Genomic DNA, 18982 nt, shown 5'->3' on the forward strand with positions numbered 1-18982 from the left:
TCTCTCTTTCTCTCTCTCCACAGAATAGCTTTGTTACACAGTCGAGCTACTCAGCTCGCCTTCTCCTGATCTCCTCTCTTCTCTCACTACTCGCATCTCCGCCTTTCGCGGCTCTCCGTCGATTATTTCACTACTTCATTCTCCCACTCTCCTACTAAATCAAGTTTGCTCCGCAATTGGCGGCCTCCGCACTTGTTCCGCTGCAATTCGCGCGGCTACTCTGCTCCCGACGCCGTGCAGTTGACTGGCAGTGGACTATTTTATGAGTGTGGGTAGTGTATGGGGGGTTTCCACTTAGGGTTTGTTCTGGAAATCGGAATCTTTTGTTTTCATGTCACGCGCCGCCGATAGGATGAGCAGCTCCGACGTCAGCAGAGTTGGTGGACCAATCGAGAGGGATATCGAACAAGTATAAATTTACTGGCTTGCTGTTGCTTTTTGCTTTCTATGAGCGTTTTTAACTCTCGGATTGTACGATTCAGCTCTAGTAATTTCTCTGTTGCTTCGTGATTTCTATTAAATTAGGTATTGTCACATTCTGATGCATTTCGTGGTATGGTTTAGACCTTTTTTGACATCTCTTGGAGCAATTGAACAAATTTTCCTTCTTATGCATCTGTTTTTGTAAATTTGTCTAATGCGTTATGCAAATACACTGATAGCTAAAGTTACTCTATGCAGAAAATGGTTCATTCGCCGCTTGTCGTGACTGGTTATTTGGTTTAACTGAGTATTTCTTTCCTAAGTAGATCACCAGACTTTTAAACTAGCATTGTTATGTGGAAGCATGCTCTTGAAGTGAGAATCAGTAAGCTATAACTATAAGAAAATTCTGAGGCTTTTCTTTGAACACTTCAATGTTTGTAAAACCCAAGCATCAAATCTTGAAAAATCTATAGACTGGACTTTTGAAATTTTCTGATAATTTCTTTAAGATTAAATAAGTTTTCTTGATTATTTTCCTCATGTGTATGCCAAACATTATGTAAATCTGACTCTTGGCAGTCCCATGATTGCTTTGCTGGGTAGTGGCCTTATCAGTTTTCACCACATTGCTTTCAAAATTCAAACTATACTTATATTTGTATTTCTGGTCTGTCTCATATACATTTATAGCTCATCCAAATTAAAGATAAATTGGTTAATGTTGCCAAACATGCAAAACATGGAAGATGACTCATTAGACCAAGTTAAAAGATGACGATAGTCTTTGTGTTGACCTCATTCATATCTCTCGGCCTATTTTTGTTGCAAATTGTGCAGCAGCAGTTCCTTTTCTGGATACATGAATTAGTAGTTTAGTACTATCTTCATGAATCTGAATAGCTCCTAGTGAAGTCTCAATTGATTTAATACTTCATATGATGAAGTGATTGCTCAAATATTCCGTTCCTTAAAAATTCCTAACAACTCAAAGATGTTTTTTTTGTTTTCTTGGTACTCAATCATCATGTTCTTCTAACGGGAATTATTCTTTTAGTTGTGGTTGCTCGAGGCTTGAAAAGTAGAACTTAGATGTGCAGATATGCTGCATTGACATTTAATTTGACCTAGGAGTTTTTCATTTCTTAGTTTAAGGATTTGTTCTTTAGATTCCTTAGTTTCTGTATATTTTTCTGGAACTATACAAAATCAGTTATCTTGCTATTTCATTTCTCGTATCCAACTGGCTGCATATTTATTTTCATAAGCTTCGTTTCTGTGTAAACCATGCTGGCTGTGCAATAGCCTTTGTTTCTGTGTAAACCATGCTGGCTATGCTAATCTTTTGAAATATGCTGAATTTTTTACAGGCTATCACAGCTCTAACGAAAGGTGCATACTTACTGAAGTATGGAAGAAGAGGGAAACCTAAATTTTGTCCTTTCCGCCTGGCAAATGTAAGCCCATTGGATTTTTAAGATTTCGGCGTTTGGGCTTGTCATTGACACTTCATTTTATGACCTTACAATTAGTTGCAAATGCAATTATTTTCAATAGTCTTCAGTTTTTTTATTTATATATTTTACTCTCTTTAAATATAATAATAATAAGTTTTTTAAGTTTCATGAATCCATGTGTATTTTTTGATGGTTGTGTACTTCAAGGCCAACTATACACTGTAGCAGTTGATTGATATTCCAGTTTGCCACACAATCTCTTGACTTATATCATGCATGAAATATTGATGGGTGAAAGTGAGCATTGATTTATGATTGTTTTTACTGGTATAATTTGATATACTAGCAATAACTTAGAAAGGAAAAATAATACTAAGAAACAAAATTAAATAATAATAGAAGGGAACAAAGAAATATGTTATGATCGTGGAACCTTTATGTCCATTTTAAGATTTTGTAATTTTTATGCTGTGTATTTACTGTCTTAGATTAAGCCTCAAATTTCATTGTCGATTCATGTGATCAAAACTAGGTGTAGGCAGTAGGCTGATAAATAACTCCTTTATAAGTGATACATGATATGTTCTGATCTCCTATTTCTTCCTCTAGTAAGGGAGCTGGAATGGACAGCTAGGGCTTTAGTTTTGTTTTTAGACTTGAGTTGGATGGTGAAAGAAGCACTTTATCACAAACTTTTATTACCTTTATATCAATGAAAGTTTTGATAAGCCTTTCTTACTGTCTTGGAAGGTTCTTTTCATTTGTGTAATCTGATGAGCACAATCAAATATGAGCATACGATAGCCTGATCATACAGAAGTGTTGATCACATTTGGCTTGATTGTTGAACCATGGCACAATATTTTATTATATAAATAATGGTTTGGCTGTTTATAATTACTTCACTTGTAACATGCTATTTGTGTTCTGGCGTTTCTCGATGACAAAATATTTAACTCGTGCATCTGTTTTATTTCAGGATGGATCTGTCCTCATATGGTTTTCGGGGAAAGAGGAGAAACACCTTAAACTTAGTCATGTCTCCAGAATTATATCAGGACAACGGACTGTGAGTTTCCTATTGGACACCTATTCAATGATTATGCACAATAAGATTTCATGTTATACCTATGATTTACTTTTATGGTTCATCATGTCATTTAGCCCCTGCAGACTCATATGTCAAATAATGCTGCAAATCTGACACGACCACAGGATACTCTAGTCTGTGGTCCCTCAGCCTGTTAGAGTCAAAACAGATCTTTGGGACTAGTGTTTACTGTTTATTGTCTTTAAATTATTGATGTAGTAGTTTTGTAGGACTATTTCTCATTGCTGGGCTAATCAAACCTTTCAACCACCTTTTTCTTAGTTATATTTGGGGTATCCTTATGTATCTTTTAGAGATAAAGTGACAAACTGGATCATTTAATCTTAAACTTAGTCTTTGGAGATTTACTATCTTTTAGAGATAAAGTGACAAACTGGATCATTTAATCTTAAACTTAGTCTTTGGAGATTTACGCTATCTCAGTATGAAGTTATTCTTTGATTTGTGTAGAGTGTGCTCAGGTAATTTGTGGAATCATGGTCCTGTTATAGATCTCTGGATACATGCCTGAATCGCCTTTCTTTTATTCTGACGAGGTACCCACGACCTGAGAAAGAATATCAATCCTTTTCTCTTATATACAATGACAGATCACTTGATTTGGTAAGGTTCTGTTTGCGATCCCCAAGTTCTTTTGAAAATACTATATTTGGGCCATCAATCTTTCACTGATAATTTAATATGCACTTTGTCCTCTTCTTTTGTAGATATGCAAGGACAAGGAGGAAGCCGAAGTCTGGTTTAGTGGCCTTAAGACATTGATTTCACGAGGTCACCAGCGTAAGTGGTGAACAGAATCCAGGAGTGATGGAATCTCTTCTGGAGCTACTAGTCCTAGAACATACACTAGAAGAAGTTCGCCGCTGCACTCCCCCTTTGATAGTGGTGATATCTTGCAGAAGGTGTAGTGTTTTTACTATAACCTTATTCCATCCTCTTTTCTGAATTATGGGCTAGGCATCTGTTATGCTCTTCACTCTCTTTTTTCCTTTCCTTTTTTGCCCTTTTTAAAGTAAACTTTTGTGACTTGAAATCTTAGCAGGATGGTGGTGATCAACTTCGTCTCCACAGCCCTTATGAGAGTCCTCCCAAAAAATGGTCTGGATAAGGTATTTTCTGATGCCATAATGTATGCTGTACCTCCAAAGGGTTTCTTCCCCTCAGATTCTGCTAGTGCTTCGGTGCATTCTGTGTCTTCTGGAGGCTCTGATGGCATACATGGTCACATGAAAGGAATGGGGGTAGACGCCTTCCGCGTGAACCTTTCTAGTGCTGTAAGCTCATCAAGTCAAGGTTCTGGTCATGATGATGGTGACGCCCTGGGTGATGTTTTCATTTGGGGAGAAGGCACTGGGGATGGAATTATTGGCGGTGGGCCACACAGAGTTGGGAGTAGTCTTGTAGCGAAAATGGATGCATTATTGCCGAAGGCGTTGGAGTCTGCAGTTGTATTAGATGTTCAGAACATAGCTTGTGGTGGACGACATGCTGCCATTGTGACCAAGCAGGGAGAGATATTCTCTTGGGGTGAGGAATAGGAGGCAGGCTTGGCCACGGTGTAGATGCTGATGTCTTGCATCCGAAGCTAATTGATGGGCTCAGCAATACAAATATTGAGCTTGTTGCATGTGGTGAATATCATTCTTGTGCTGTTACACTTTCAGGAGATTTGTACACTTGGGGTGATGGTCATTTCGGCCTTCTAGGTCATGGAAATGAAGTTAGCCATTGGGTGCCAAAAAGAGTAAATGGGCCACTGGAGGGAATACATGTTTCTTCAATCTCATGTGGGCCTTGGCATACAGCTGTTGTGACTTCTGCTGGGCAGTTGTTTACTTTCGGTGATGGAACTTTTGCGGTTCTTGGTCATGGAGATCGTGCAAGTATCTCAAAGCCACGAGAAGTGGAATCTCTGAAGGGACTACGCACTGTAAGAGCAGCGTGTGGTGTTTGGCATACTGCTGCAGTTGTTGAAGTTATGGTTGGAAGCTCAAGTTCCAGTAACTGTTCTTCAGGAAAGCTTTTTACATGGGGTGACGGCGACAAAGGTCGACTTGGACATGGTGATAAGGAATCAAAACTTGTTCCTACCTGTGTTGCTGCTCTTGTAGAACCTAATTTTTGCCAAGTTGCTTGTGGGCACAGTATGACCGTGGCTCTTACAACCTCAGGACATGTATATGCCATGGGGAGTCCAGTTTATGGACAGCTGGGAAACCCTCAAGCTGATGGGAAGCTCCCATGTCGTGTTGAGGGAAGACTCGGGAAGAGTTTTGTTGAGGAGATAGCTTGTGGTGCTTATCATGTGGCTGTGTTGACCTCAAGAACTGAAGTTTATACATGGGGAAAGGGAGCAAACGGTAGGTTGGGTCATGGGGATACAAACGACCAAAATTTTCCAACTCTGGTTGAAGCTCTAAAAGACAAGCAAGTAAAGAGTATTGCTTGTGGTACTAATTTCACTGCAGCTATCTGTCTTCATAAATGGGTTTCAGGAGACGATCAGTCCATGTGTTCTGGCTGCCGCCTGCCATTTAACTTCAAAAGGAAGCGTCACAACTGTTACAACTGTGGCCTTGTTTTTTGTCATTCATGCAGCAGCAAGAAGTCACTCAGGGCTTCTATGGTACCAAATCCAAATAAACCGTATCGTGTTTGTGATAATTGCTTCAGTAAATTGAGAAAGGCTATTGAAATTGATACTTCATCTCAGTCATCAATAAGTAGAAGAGCAAGAATGAATCCGGGAATAAACGATACAAAAGATAAAGATGAGAAATTGGATACAAGATCCCGCCCCAATCTAGCTAGGTTTGCTTCTATGGAACCTTTGAAACAAGGGGAGAGTCTATCCTCTAAAAGAAACAAAAAGCTTGAATTCAATAGCAGTCGTGTATCACCAATCCCAAATGGAAACTCCCAATGGGGGGCTCTTAATATCTCAAAATCTTTCAATCCTGCTTTTGGTTCATCCAAAAAATTCTTCTCAGCTTCAGTTCCTGGTTCGAGGATTGTTTCTCGAGCAACATCACCAATATCATGACGTGCCAGTCCTCCTCGCTCTACCACACCAACCCCTACACTAGGAGGACTTACATCACCTAAGATTGTTCTGGATGAGGCAAAGACAAATCATGATAACCTCAGCCAAGAAGTTATCAAATTAAGAGCACAGGCAAGTTCTATGCAATTGGTTCCATGTTATTGCTACTTCTTTTTACATATACTTCTTTGTGGTGCTCATTACATGCACATTTTCGTGTTTATCTCATCGCATTAAACTCTTCTGTGGGTTGGAGATGAACCTATGGGTTACAGGGTGGACAAGTTTTTCATCTTACCTTAATAAGCTAAAGTGCACAGCCTCACTCTCTCCGGTTATCTTAGATAAGTGATGGTGCTGAATACGAGGCCCGTTACTAAACTGAGACTTACATACTGCAATCTTTTCAGTTTCTCTCGTGATAAATGTTTATGACAAACTTTTACTTTTCTCTTAAATCACTAACCTGTATTCTACTTTCTACATTAATTAATTTAAAGTCCATGGAGATTGATGGAGATCGCTTTTACTCGTATTGAACAGGGCATACACCCTGAAGATTGATGGATTTTCTTCAATAATTCATTTTTTTTCTCGTGTTGTGCTGCAACTGCTATAATTGAAGTTCATTTTTGAAATTATTGTTCCGAGGAACGTGTTACTACTTCTTTACCTCCACAACATAGATCTCTTTTAGCGGATAAGCAAAGCTCGTTTGAATGATTTCTGCTTTTTATTCTTGTGATCAAGGAAAGTTATTTCTTTCTTTTAGGTGGGTATGCTCTCAGTTAAATATATTGTGGTGCTCTATTTAATGTGCAGCTGCCAGATATAAAAGCTTTCATGTGTATTGACTATATAGCCCTCTGAGTCTCAGATTGTATTCAAATATTTTTCTGTGCAGGTAGAAAGTCTCACTCGGAAGGCTCAACTTCAGGAAGTAGAGCTAGAAAGAACAACTACACAGCTGAAGGAGGCAATAGCAATTGCAGGGGAAGAGACTGCAAAGTGCAAAGCTGCAAAAGAAGTCATAAAATCACTTACTGCTCAAGTAAGAAAAATAATTCTGTATAAAATTCTAGATAACAATTTATATGTTTGCTGGTCTGTATTTTCTGTAAGAAATTGCATCTGTTTCCTTTTTTTGATATGTGGTTCTTACATCCTTTGTACACTACTAATTGATGTGAGGGGGGATACCCAAATGTTCCGGAGATGGCATGACATATCAGGAACAAACAATCCTAGTAGTATTTTTAATATGGAGTTCCATAGGTTTTCATAGCTGTTCATATATATAATATACATGTATATTGGCTTTCACAGATCTGAATCCCACATATCCAAGAACACTATAACTGCTATTACTTCATTCTTTTACATTGTTCCTTTATACTTTCAGCCCTCACACTTGTACATTGTCACCTACCTGGAAGAACTACATACCTCTCTGTTGCCCTCTCTGCTCTTATCTAACTGTGGGTCAAGATCCAGACTTCAACTCCCTTTTAGCTTGTAGCAAGATACATTACCATATTGCTTGACGAAATATTCTCACTTTAAATTAGTAGAGATCCCTGATCCAAAGTTGCCCTTCACTGTTAACGATATTTGTTTGCTGTCTAGTGTTGGAGCTAATTAAATGGCTTTTTCTAGTTACTTCAATAGCCTCTGGAATCTGGTTCACATAATCCTGCTAGATGGATGAAAGTCTGGTTAAGTTCTCATTGATAATAAATGGTCTAGGTTCTAATGAGAATATTTGCTTTATTGGTCTCTTCAAATTTTCTTTCATATCTGTTACTATGAGCTTTATTCTTTGCTATAGATTTATTTATATTGACATTGTATAAAATGGGGAAAACAGGGGGAATGAAGAGAACAAAGAACTATACTAGGATTTCATATGCTGCTAGAATAACTTCTTTGACTGATTTGTGTAGTTTTCATAGTTGATTGTATTTTCTTTCATGCAGCTGAAGGAAATGGCTGAAAGACTTCCTGTGGGTTCTACCAGAAGCAGCAAATCTCCGCCCTTCATTCCACTTGTTGCCCCTTCAATACCTAATGATGTTTTAAATGCCTCCATCGATCGAGTGAATGGTCAAACGAATTTCTTGGATCAGGAGTCAAACGAGCCAAACAACCCATTGCTGACAAATGGGTCTAGTACTGCAAGTAATCGCAGTTTGGGTCACAGCAGACCAGCTCATACAGATGTAACAAGAAATGGTAATAGAACAAAAGAAAGTGATACTCGTAGCGAAAATGAGTGGGTTGAGCAAGATGAGCTAGGTGTTTATATCACTCTTACCTCCTTACCTGGAGGGCTCAAAGACCTGAAGCGAGTTCGTTTCAGGAACGGTACATTCAGCCATACAATACCTTCTAATTAACGTTTAACCTTCCTAGTATGTCCGGTATAGCTGCACCACCATTGCGTAGTCTGAAGTGAAGTGACACCATTTTTTTTATTTCCTCTGCTTATGGCCCATGGTTTAAAATGTATAGTAATTTTGAGTTCAATATCCTCTGGTTTTTGGTTATAGTATAAATTATAAACTGTCTCGGTGTCTGTTATTTTAAGAAGTGAAATGATTAGTTTAGGCTAATAAGTTGAAAAATACAAAGCTTGGGGAAATTCTTCTTGATTATGAAAATGTTTGAATGCAGCCGGAAGCGATTTAGTGAGAAGCAAGCGGAAACATGGTGGGCAGAGAACCGAGCAAGAGTATACGAACGATACAATGTGCGGATGGTTGACAAGTCAAGTGTTGGCATAGCTAGTGAGGACTTGGGACATTAACAGTGCACCTTGTGTATGTATATGGATTTTTTTCTTTTTGCTGTTGTCGGTTCTGCCCTCAGTCTCTTGCTTCAGTTACAAGAGTTACAGTGATGTTTGGAGGGTAGGGGAGGAAAGCTGTCTAATCTTGGTGTCTTGGTTTTATCTCTTCTTTTTTAGGGGGTTTTAACCTCTTCTAATATTCTTCTTGATGTTGACAGTGGTTTATCAATTTTTTCCCCAGAAGAGCGTTGCGTGGGGTTTGACGCTTGAGGGTGAGAAATTTGTAAATTCTTGGTAGGGTGGTGGCTCTATTTGTGAGCACTTATTTCCCTTCCCTTCCCATGTATATTCTATTAACCAAATTCCTATCTACACAATCATTTCTACTGCTATTTCTCTTCTCTATTATGTATCTCTTCTGTTTGTTTTTACTGTTTCTTTGAGTTTTACTTTGATCATGTCTTACTTGTTTTGTGTCACATGAGGATTGCAGTTGAATTTTGCCTAGCTCTCTCTCAAACTTTTTGATGACATCACTATCATTTTACTCCCATGGCCATACACACAAACTAGTGGTGATCTGAAACAAGATATGTAATGAACGCAAGTTATGTAAATATTCTGGTATTAAAGTAAAAGATCAAACTGAAAACTAGACAAAGTTGAATGTCAGAAAGAAAGATTTGATAACAGCTCGATGGGAAAGGCGGTTAAAATAGCATCACAAAGGCATAATCTGTGTCTGTGACCAATTCTACAAAGATTACAATTTGGAAACTATAATTTTACAGTGAAAATAGGATTTTGGTTCACGAAAGGTATATTGAGCTAAGGCCTGTTTTTGTTATAAAAAATTAGGTGTAGCAAATTATGCGAGCCGAGTCATTATCGGTTTAATCTGATAACCCCGCGGCAAAGCTAAGAAATTATCTTCGGAGGGCAAAGAATATATATGGGGAAATGGAACTATCAACCCAGACACGACCCACACCAAACACAAACTCGTTATCGACATGATATAATGTGTTGACATGACACGATAATAACACTTACCCAAACCTGATTTACATGATAAAAATTCGATTTGAACCTGATTTACAAAAACATACTATAAAATACTCCCTCCGCCCCCTAAAAATAGAAACTTTTAAAATGACACGAGTTTTATGTAAAATTGATAAAGTAAGAGAAAGAAAGAAAAGTGTCTTAGTGGAAAATGGGTCCCCACCACATTAGAGAGAAAGAAATTTTCTTAAATAATTTTTTTTTATTTTTACTTTTTAGAGGACGAAGGAAGTAAAACTAAAGCATGGAGTTTTTTTAAAATAAATAAATAATAATATTATTTTGTAACGGTCTACCTAGACCCAATAGAATCCAAATCGAACCCAGCTTGAAATTATTGAGTTCTTAACGGTTCAATCCGATAATGACATGAATTCAATAACTCTCGACCTAAATCCATTAATTCCGTGGGTTTACATATCATATTTTTATGTCAGTGACGAAATTGCTAGCTCTATAAAACTCATCAATGGCCAGGACAAGGTCCATGCCAGGCCCAGCGAAGAGTAATCAATAACCATTTCAATGGCATCATCTTCCCGCCCATTCCTCCTCTCTCTCTCTCTCTCACGCGATTTTCATCGAATTCATTCCAGAAACATCAGGTGCACTTTTGCGTTCCGATTTCCATCTATCGACTGATAAACTTCTTTACTGTTTTTTTGTTTTCGTAGTTTGGGATTTTGACTTCTAAATCAGCACAAATGCCCTTGGGAGTTTTACTGATTTATTTTGAAGCTGCGACCTATCTCATGTGGTGAACCTCGACTGAATTTTCACATATCATTTTCATTGTGAGTGTGAAATTAGATTAGCAAACGAAGGAATTCAAAAGGCTGTGATTTTTCGTGCTGTAAAAAGAATGGAGAAATTGGATCAATTGTTTCCCTTGAAAAAAAATCCGAAACGCCTTAGCCGAGATTTCCTTTTTCTATGCTCCTGATTTCGTGTTGAAAGGCTTTTCATATTGATAATTTTGAATTGTGAGAGGTTGACAATGTTATCTAACATTCTGATGTTTCTTTGTCAGATTGATTTGTGTATGTTTTTTCATTTAATAATATTTTGTGTGTTTGCAGTGTGTTGAAGAAATATGGAAAGGCCTCTCACTCTAAAACCGTTGAGCATCCAAGATGAAAATTCTGTCATCCACCGTAAAAGGTAATAATAGTTCATCTTCTGTACTGCATTGTTTTTACCTCATTGCATATTTGGCCTATCTTTTAGTTGTAGGCTCCGCTTTGCTTAATTTCAAGCACACTCATGCTTCATAAGCGATAGTATTCGGTATACAGAGCTTAGTATTTTTGTGTACTCTTTGTGTAAACTATACTGATTTCGTTTTGTAGAAGTCACTGCTAATGGCAAATCAAAGACATCCAGACCATTGTCAAAGACGGGTGGATTTGCACGCGAGAGTCGTAAAGCTCTGAATGACATTACTAATAAGTCGTCTATTCATCGTGAGACAACCTCACAGAGTAAATGAGAATTGGATTTTCGAACCAGAAAGTTTTTGAGTGTGAGGCACTGTCCAAGAAAAAGATTTCAGTAAATGAGAATCTTAATGTTGCGGAAGAAGGTTTCTTGCACGACCACAGGAAGTGCATTGATGCACAAAAAGCTACTGCAGCAGCATCAGAGCTTAATTTCATGGACACAGTTCTTCCTGGACATGGTAACCTGTTCAAACTCATAATACTTGGTTAATGTCAATGTCACATTCACTTCATCTTTCATCTTGGTTAGGTATAACACAAACCTTCCTCTCTTGTTGAAAGACTGTCTTCTAGTTATATATGATTCTTCAAAAAGCATGTCAACTTGAAAGCTATTCAATTGCTCTTCATCAATAAGACAGTAGTAAAGTTGTCTCTATACTATAGGTACTTCTTGAAAGAAAAAAAATGAAATATCTTGTTTCCCTCATCTCTGGCCGTTCATCCGGAGGTAATGACAGCATTTTGCACCTAAACTGATCTTTGAATAAATTCTCAAAACCAAGTGTGTCTATTCTCAGAGTGCTAGTAGTATTGTTTTGGAGGTGGTACATGTCATATTTTGTGCTTACTGTCATAGCACTATGATCTCAAGCCATACCAATCTTGTAAAGTTCTGCACATTCATTGATTTCCTGGCCTTTTTCTGTTGGGTGAGATGATGCAGGTTCGACAGACGTGATAATGGAACAGACAAAGGTATGCACCTTGCTGTGATTCAGTTGCATTAAGCATATATAGGAATTGGATAGACAGATGTTGAGATATGTCGTGCTTATATCTTCTTGTAGGGTGATCGAGATCTTGACAACTGCTATCCCAAATTGGAAGAGTTATCCATGCTAGAGTTTTCTGATTGGTTCAAGCCTTGTTGGAAGTCTCCTCCTTCACCACTCCATCAGGAGTGTCCTCTGTCCTGTCCTTCTGTATTAGAGTTTGAGGCAGTTGAATTAGTGCTCAAGGAAGGCGAAGACGATGATATCTAAGAGTGTGGCAACATAAAATGCATTTTGCCTAAGAAAATCAAACTTACTGTCAAGTAAAATGCTGATAGTTTTTTTTATCAGTTTTTCAACTGCTAACCTTGTAATTTGTTGGGCCAAACTACTATTCATATTGGATGTTTTAGTTTAGTTTTGGTGTGATGAGATAAAAGACTTGGATTCAGTGCTTGTGTACTCGTGGATGTTGGATTATGAATATGGCTCAGGTCACAACGGTGACTTCACTAGGCCAAGGACCTCCCCACTCACTTCTACCACAAGTCACAAAGAGAGAATCAATTGAAAGGACTCAGGGACCAGAAACCTCAGTTTCACTGAGTACACAACTGATGTAGCCTCCTCACACAAGGATCAACACCAAACTCTTGGATCACAACTCAGCAACACACGAACCTCCAAGAAACCTCCAGTCACCACCAAATCCAACACAGAAGTTGGACTATACCCTAGATCTGAGAAGGAATACACTGCGTCTCACTTCACTCAAGATCTGAACCGATGAACTTCTTTAGAACCAAGTATCAACGGTGAGAACAAAAGACTGGAGAAGATAGTCGGCGAACAAGGCCGGAATCTAGAGAGAGGTTAGAGAGAAGGCAGAGCAAAGGCGCACGAGAGAGAGAGTTCTGGTGAATGAATGGTGTAACCGAAGAGTCAGTAGACTCATAACAAACACACACATTAATCCAACGGCTCAGAAGCACGATCCTTGTGGAGCTGCTACGTGGCATGCATCTGTGCCATCAAATAAGTAACAGGCCTGCAAAACCGGGCTGGACTTATTATCAGTATTGGGCCACATATTAATTAAATAAGCAAGCCCAACACAATTAATATATAGGTCCAAAACACAAATAGTCCACACAATATTCAACAGAATTTAATGTGAAACATTTTGTTTAAATGATATAGATACCCCTTCATTTGCTTGTAATAATAAATAGAAGAACGCTCACCATTGAGTCATTTGTATTCGTCCATCCATTTTGTGTCGTAATTTAGGTTATGCACATTTCTGTGGTGGTTCGGAATGATCATCATTGAGTCAGATTTACGATCTCTATTTTTATTGATTTCCTGTTTAATAATTTCTCTAGTTACATATCTAATTTTATCCAATCATTTTTATTGATTTACTGCTCTTTAAGTACTGAAGTTTCTAAGTTCTATCTTTCTTTGTTATATTTATATATTTGTGCAATGATAATTGGGGAAATTGCTAACTATGTGGCATATTCTTAAGTATATGCATTTGCCCCTGCTTTGGAAAAAAGAAGCAAATGGAAACGAATCGAAAACTTAGGTAGTGAAATGCAAAATACAATAACTATAAAGACAACTCCTTCAAAAAAAAAAAAGGCCCTCTTCCCTTCACGGAAAGCCATTCAATACTATAATTCGACTCCCCTCCCTTCTAACCTTAGGACACTGTATATAATAGAATTAGTTAAGATTCAACAAATCATAATTAACACTAATAAACTAGAAAATATGTGACAAGATGGTGAAACAAGATTGTCTATCTCACTATTCTCATTTATGCATAACACTAATAAATTTAGGTTGTGCATATTTTTTTTTGCAACAAGATTTGCCTATCTCACTATTCTCATTTAGAATCTAGAAGTGAAACAAGGCAACTAGTATTATATTTATACCTACACTTCTTAATAGAGATTGCTCCATTCTTGTTTAAATGATTTCATTTATGAGCACTTATATCCAATACAAAGTAATAGTAATAATGTGTTAAAACGAATTCATCTCCAAAACATAGCATTTCTTGGCAACCATGAGCTTCCTAACTGCTTCACCCATCACCTTCCCTTCCCCTTCAAACGCGTCCGCCACCATCTCCGCATCACTCCGGCCCTTCTTCGCCTCGTCCTCTCCCCCAACAGCCGGCTTTATAACCACGAGCGTCGCCCCCTCCATGACCTTCCCCGACCCCGGCACCTCCAGCCGATCCAAATACCACATCTTCATCCTCAGCGCCGGCACTCTGCTCCTACTCTCCACCGTCGTCTCATCATCTCCCTTCCCCTTGCTCGATTGCCGAATCTCCTCAATCTGCTCCTTGTTCATACACAGCCTCCCCTGATCGCTCTCATCCGACCCCACCACGCTCTCGATCATCTTCAGCCCTTTCACTGTCTCCTGCATCAGGTAATGCCTCGCCGACGCAGCGATCAAGCACGATATCGTCCACACGATCCGCAGCTTCAGCTTGTCGTCCGCCATCACCCGCGACGGCGACGACGACGCCTCCTCTTCGCTCGATTCAACCCTATCCTTCTCCGACCACGATTTCGCCCCCAAAATCACGCAGCTGTGCAGCTCCCGCCCGAATTCAGCTCTCCATTTCAGTAACGTCGTCGAATTCTTACCATTCCTGGACGGATTATGCTTGTGATTGCCGTGGCAGGGCAGCCGGAGACGGAGGCCGCGGATTCCTTGGAAATTCTTCAGTATCTGGTTGGGGACGTAGTAGGAGTAGAAATCTAGGTCGTCATTCTCCTCGGGCTTGGGCTTCAATTTGATCATCTGAGAAATCGAAGGAAGGGCTTGGTCAACGCTCGGATCACCAGATTTTTGAAGGAACTCTTCTGATCGGAATCCTTGGCGTCGGACTTCTTCGGAGGGATCGGGAGGAAGACTCGATCGACCTGCGGGGCGATGGATCGGAAGCGCTTGCAGGTGGACATGGACAGGCACAGCGATTTGGCGTCTTGCAATTTGCCGAAAATCGACAAGACGACGTCGTCCGGCAAGCAATCGAAGAAATCGGCGGAATCAATAACAGGTTGTTCGGAGCTGGAATTCATGATTGAAATTGAAGAATTTGGGTGGAGAAAGTGGGAAGAATTGGTGAGCTTTAATTGGGGAAGAAGAAGAAGTTGAATTGGCGGTTAAGGGTTGGGTTGAGTTTGGGGATAAGAAAGTCGTAGAGAGAGATGGTGGGGCCACGCCTATCATATGAATTTTCTTTGCTACTTTAAATGTAAGTGCACGATGCTCATGTATATATACAATGCTTGAAGATTCATAGCAATAATCATACCGTATTTCATTTATATTTATTTGCTTATTTATAAAAGTAAATAGCACATGCTGAATTGTATATTCTCTTTGTTTTTTAGTAGTACTACTCCGTATTATTTTTATTTTCTTATAAAAATACAAATTAACTTGAAATTTTAAGTAAATACTCCTATGAAATCATTTATAGGTCAAGATATTCCAAGTTGTGTACCTACGTACTTTCTATAGCTAGCTATTTTTCTTCCCATCTTCTACTTATAAATTATTGATACATAATTGCTAAATATTAAGTAGTCTTGTATTATCTTGATTTTAATTATGTGTTCATGATATATTTGTTATGCTAGAATTATAAATATTTTGTGCATTAATTTTCTGACATTTGTGCGTTTATCTTAGCATAGTACGTGTAGCATATGAGGAGTATTAAAAACTATTTATAGAAGTTTTGAGCAAAATAAGAATGACGAAGAAAAATCTGAAAGGAGAAGTGAGAAAACTAAAAATAGAGGAATCCTAGATGTAAGTACCAATTAGAAAAGAGATAAAGATTTGGATTATATAAGGATTTTTAGTAATTTATATTGCCAATTTCTAATGAATCAAGATAACCGTTTGTTCCGGTATAAATAGTCATTACCTGTTCTTCTACCATAAGGGGGGCCGCTTGAGATTGTTTAAGCAATTCGCGTCAAATTTTTGACTGCTACTTAGTATCGGCAATGAGTCTGAAAAAGTATCTAAAAATATCAAATTTAGATATTTGTACCCTGTCGAAGTAAGGAACCATGGCATATATTCATTTGGAATCTGGGTTCTTCTACTTCATTTTTATTTAATATTAATTTCTTTTTCACTCTCTTTTTTTTATATCATTCATAATCATTTCTTAAGTCCAATAGGTTTGATCCTGTAGAATCCCTATTTGTTTGTTTGTTTGTTTTTATAACTAATTAATTGAACTTCCTTGCTTGAATCACATACTGATCGAGATCTTTGATCGGCAAATTAAAGAGGTTTATTTCATCTCTCTCTCTCCCTCACACACACACATACACACAATAACACAATGTTGTAGCATTAATTAGCAACTAGGGAATTTTAAAGATTGGATTTTTAGCCAACTAAATTAAATGATTTTTTAATAAACCTGTAATAAAAATTAAAACTTTTTTCATTGCAAATGAAAAACATAAATATGATGATCATGGAGATGGTGCGATGGCTTAAATGTCGATGTATGCTACTCCTATTACTACAACAATATATTAATTGGAGTAACCTTTATTAACAAATTAATGGATGATGGAGACATATTTGTCTCGCACCAAATGCAAAAGAGGTGGTTCAGAAACATGACTCACTTTCAAAATCAAGAATCCCATAATTAATTTTATTGAAATTGGTTCAATTGGTTTATGCTCCCAAAAATCCCATGTTTCACACAATTGGCCATGTTTCACGTAATTGGCAACAACAAGACGGCTCATGAGCTCTCAAAATGATGCATTTATAGATAAATCGTCTTACGTTTCACTAACTCACTTCACTCACATTTTATTATAAAATAAATATAAAAAAGTGAACCTCATATTCTATTAATTTTTTTAATTCACTATTTTTTACATTTCTTAAAACTCGTGTCCACATCAAATGTGACTTCTATTGTGGGACGGAATACTCAAATTTAAAGGTAAATGTAAATTTTAGGTATTGATAGGTTCTTATAAATATTTGAAGGATAAAAATATACTTCCTCCGACTGCAAAATGCTGTCAATGTTTGACTAGGCACGTGTTTTAAGAAAAGTGAAGAAAAGTGAGTAGAAAAAAAATTAATGGAGTACTGTAGGCACCATATTTATATATTAATTTTATATTTTATAATAGAATGTGAGTGTAATGAGTTAGTGGAAAGTAGGGTCCATTTACCAAAAATGAAAAAAAAGCAAAGTGGACAATATTTCACAGGCAGAGCGAAATGACAAAACTGAACAACGTTTCACGGACGAAGAGTAATTAATTAGATAAAATGTGTAAGAAATTGTAATTTAAGTATTTATGGGGGTATTTTGTAAATTTCTGTCCCACTAAATTAGTGTAAATTAAGAGAACAGATTGTGACACTTTTTCAAACGGTCTATTTATTAAATTAACAAAAAAAAAAATGAAATACATATAAGTGATTTTAAAAATGCACGGTCTATTTATTAAAAAAACACACACACAGTCGCTGCTAGTTATAAAAGGTAATTACAAGGGTTTCCTCACTTTCACTTTTTCCACCCTCACCGAAAATTAGACCAGTGACCAGCAAAATGTCTCTCGACGAAGGTAACTTTCCGATAATTGTTTATACTCCATCCCACCCAAGATAGAGGTTGGAGAACGGGGGTGGTGGCGATGGGTGGAGAAGGAGGCGGGAGTGGTTGCGGTGGCGGAGAAGGAGGCGGGAGTGGTTGCGGCTTGGATAATTTGATTTTTTTTCCTTATTAGGCAATGGCTTTCAAAATAAGCTGTTCTTTTTTTTTTTTTTCCATATTTGCTTTCTCACAATCCACGTAAAATGCTCCATCTAACACAACAACTGAGAGCCCTCACCCAACCCATAAAATAAGGTGTTTAGGATTTCTGACATCAAAAAATGCATTTTCTCTCTCTAAAAACCCTGATCACATTGTCGCTGCATGTAATAAAAGGTAATTACAAGGGTTTGCCGCACTTTCACTTTTTCCACCCTCACATAAAATTTGACCACAATGACTAGCAAAAATGTCATCTCCGACTCTGAAGGTAATAATTGTTTATACTCCATCCAACCCAAGATATAGGTTGGAGAACGGGGGTGGTTGCGGTGGCGGAGAAGGAGGCGGGGTTGGTGGCGGTGGCGGAGAAGGAGTTTTTGGTGTTTTTTTTTGAAACAACACCATATTTGGTGCTATTGCAAAAGTTCTTTGGGACAAAATCCCAAAAATGGTGTAAATCTTAAATTTTGTGTTAATGATCGGAGTAAAATTACTTTTTGTATACTAAAAATTGAGTTTGAGGTTGGTGTAAATGGGTCGGAGATGGTGTAAACCAGTTTAAATCGTTTGGTTGAAGCATGACGAGGGTTCTAGTGCATGCAATTAAAAAGTACTCATCACTTTTTTCTGTTTCTTCATTTTCGGGAGGGGATACAATTATGGTCTGTGTGTTTTTTTTTGGATAAAATCATTTATCTGTCCATGGAGTTATTACCTTAAGCAGACTAAAGGTTTAGTACAGCACAATCACGTAATGTATTTTCCTCTTCAATTATTTATAATTAAGAGTGGTTTAGTACAGCACAATCACCTAATGTATTTTCCTCTTCAATTATTTATAATTAAGAGTACTGGTCTATTTAACGGTGGGTTGGTGGTGACTGTCTGATGGAAATCATCTATTTTGAATAGAGGAAGGACAGGATGAATATGAAAATGATGGATTTATAGTCAACAATGTCGACGAAGAAGAGGATGAGGAAGAAGATTGAGTTGATAGTGATGAGGAGCAGAAGAAAAAGAAAA

The 18982-nt window shown here is 37.8% G+C and overlaps 1 protein-coding gene and 2 pseudogenes across 3 annotated transcripts; 2 read left to right on the forward strand and 1 right to left on the reverse strand.

The window, feature by feature from the left end:
* LOC125187558 lies at positions 1-9214 on the forward strand (annotated as a pseudogene).
* Positions 9215-10333: 1119 nt separating this feature from the next.
* Positions 10334-12519, forward strand: LOC125190689 (protein PATRONUS 2-like). Of its 3 annotated transcripts, XM_048088056.1 has the most exons (6): positions 10334-10492; positions 10562-10644; positions 10967-11048; positions 11237-11565; positions 12045-12085; positions 12178-12519. In XM_048088056.1, the coding sequence occupies exons 4-6, from the start codon at positions 11373-11375 to the stop codon at positions 12370-12372; spliced, it is 429 nt and encodes a 142-aa protein (XP_047944013.1). In that variant the 5' UTR covers positions 10334-10492; positions 10562-10644; positions 10967-11048; positions 11237-11372; the 3' UTR covers positions 12373-12519. The 3 variants fall into 3 exon arrangements, with proteins under 3 accessions (XP_047944013.1, XP_047944012.1, XP_047944014.1); XM_048088055.1 differs by lacking the exon at positions 10562-10644; XM_048088057.1 differs by lacking the exon at positions 10562-10644 and having other exon boundaries at positions 12054-12085.
* A 1376-nt stretch (positions 12520-13895) lies between these two features.
* On the reverse strand, positions 13896-15373 carry LOC125186167 (annotated as a pseudogene).
* Between the last annotated feature and the right edge of the window lie 3609 nt (positions 15374-18982).

Source organism: Salvia hispanica, chromosome 5 (genome assembly GCF_023119035.1).
Source record: "Salvia hispanica cultivar TCC Black 2014 chromosome 5, UniMelb_Shisp_WGS_1.0, whole genome shotgun sequence".
Classification (NCBI taxonomy): Eukaryota; Viridiplantae; Streptophyta; class Magnoliopsida; order Lamiales; family Lamiaceae; genus Salvia; species Salvia hispanica.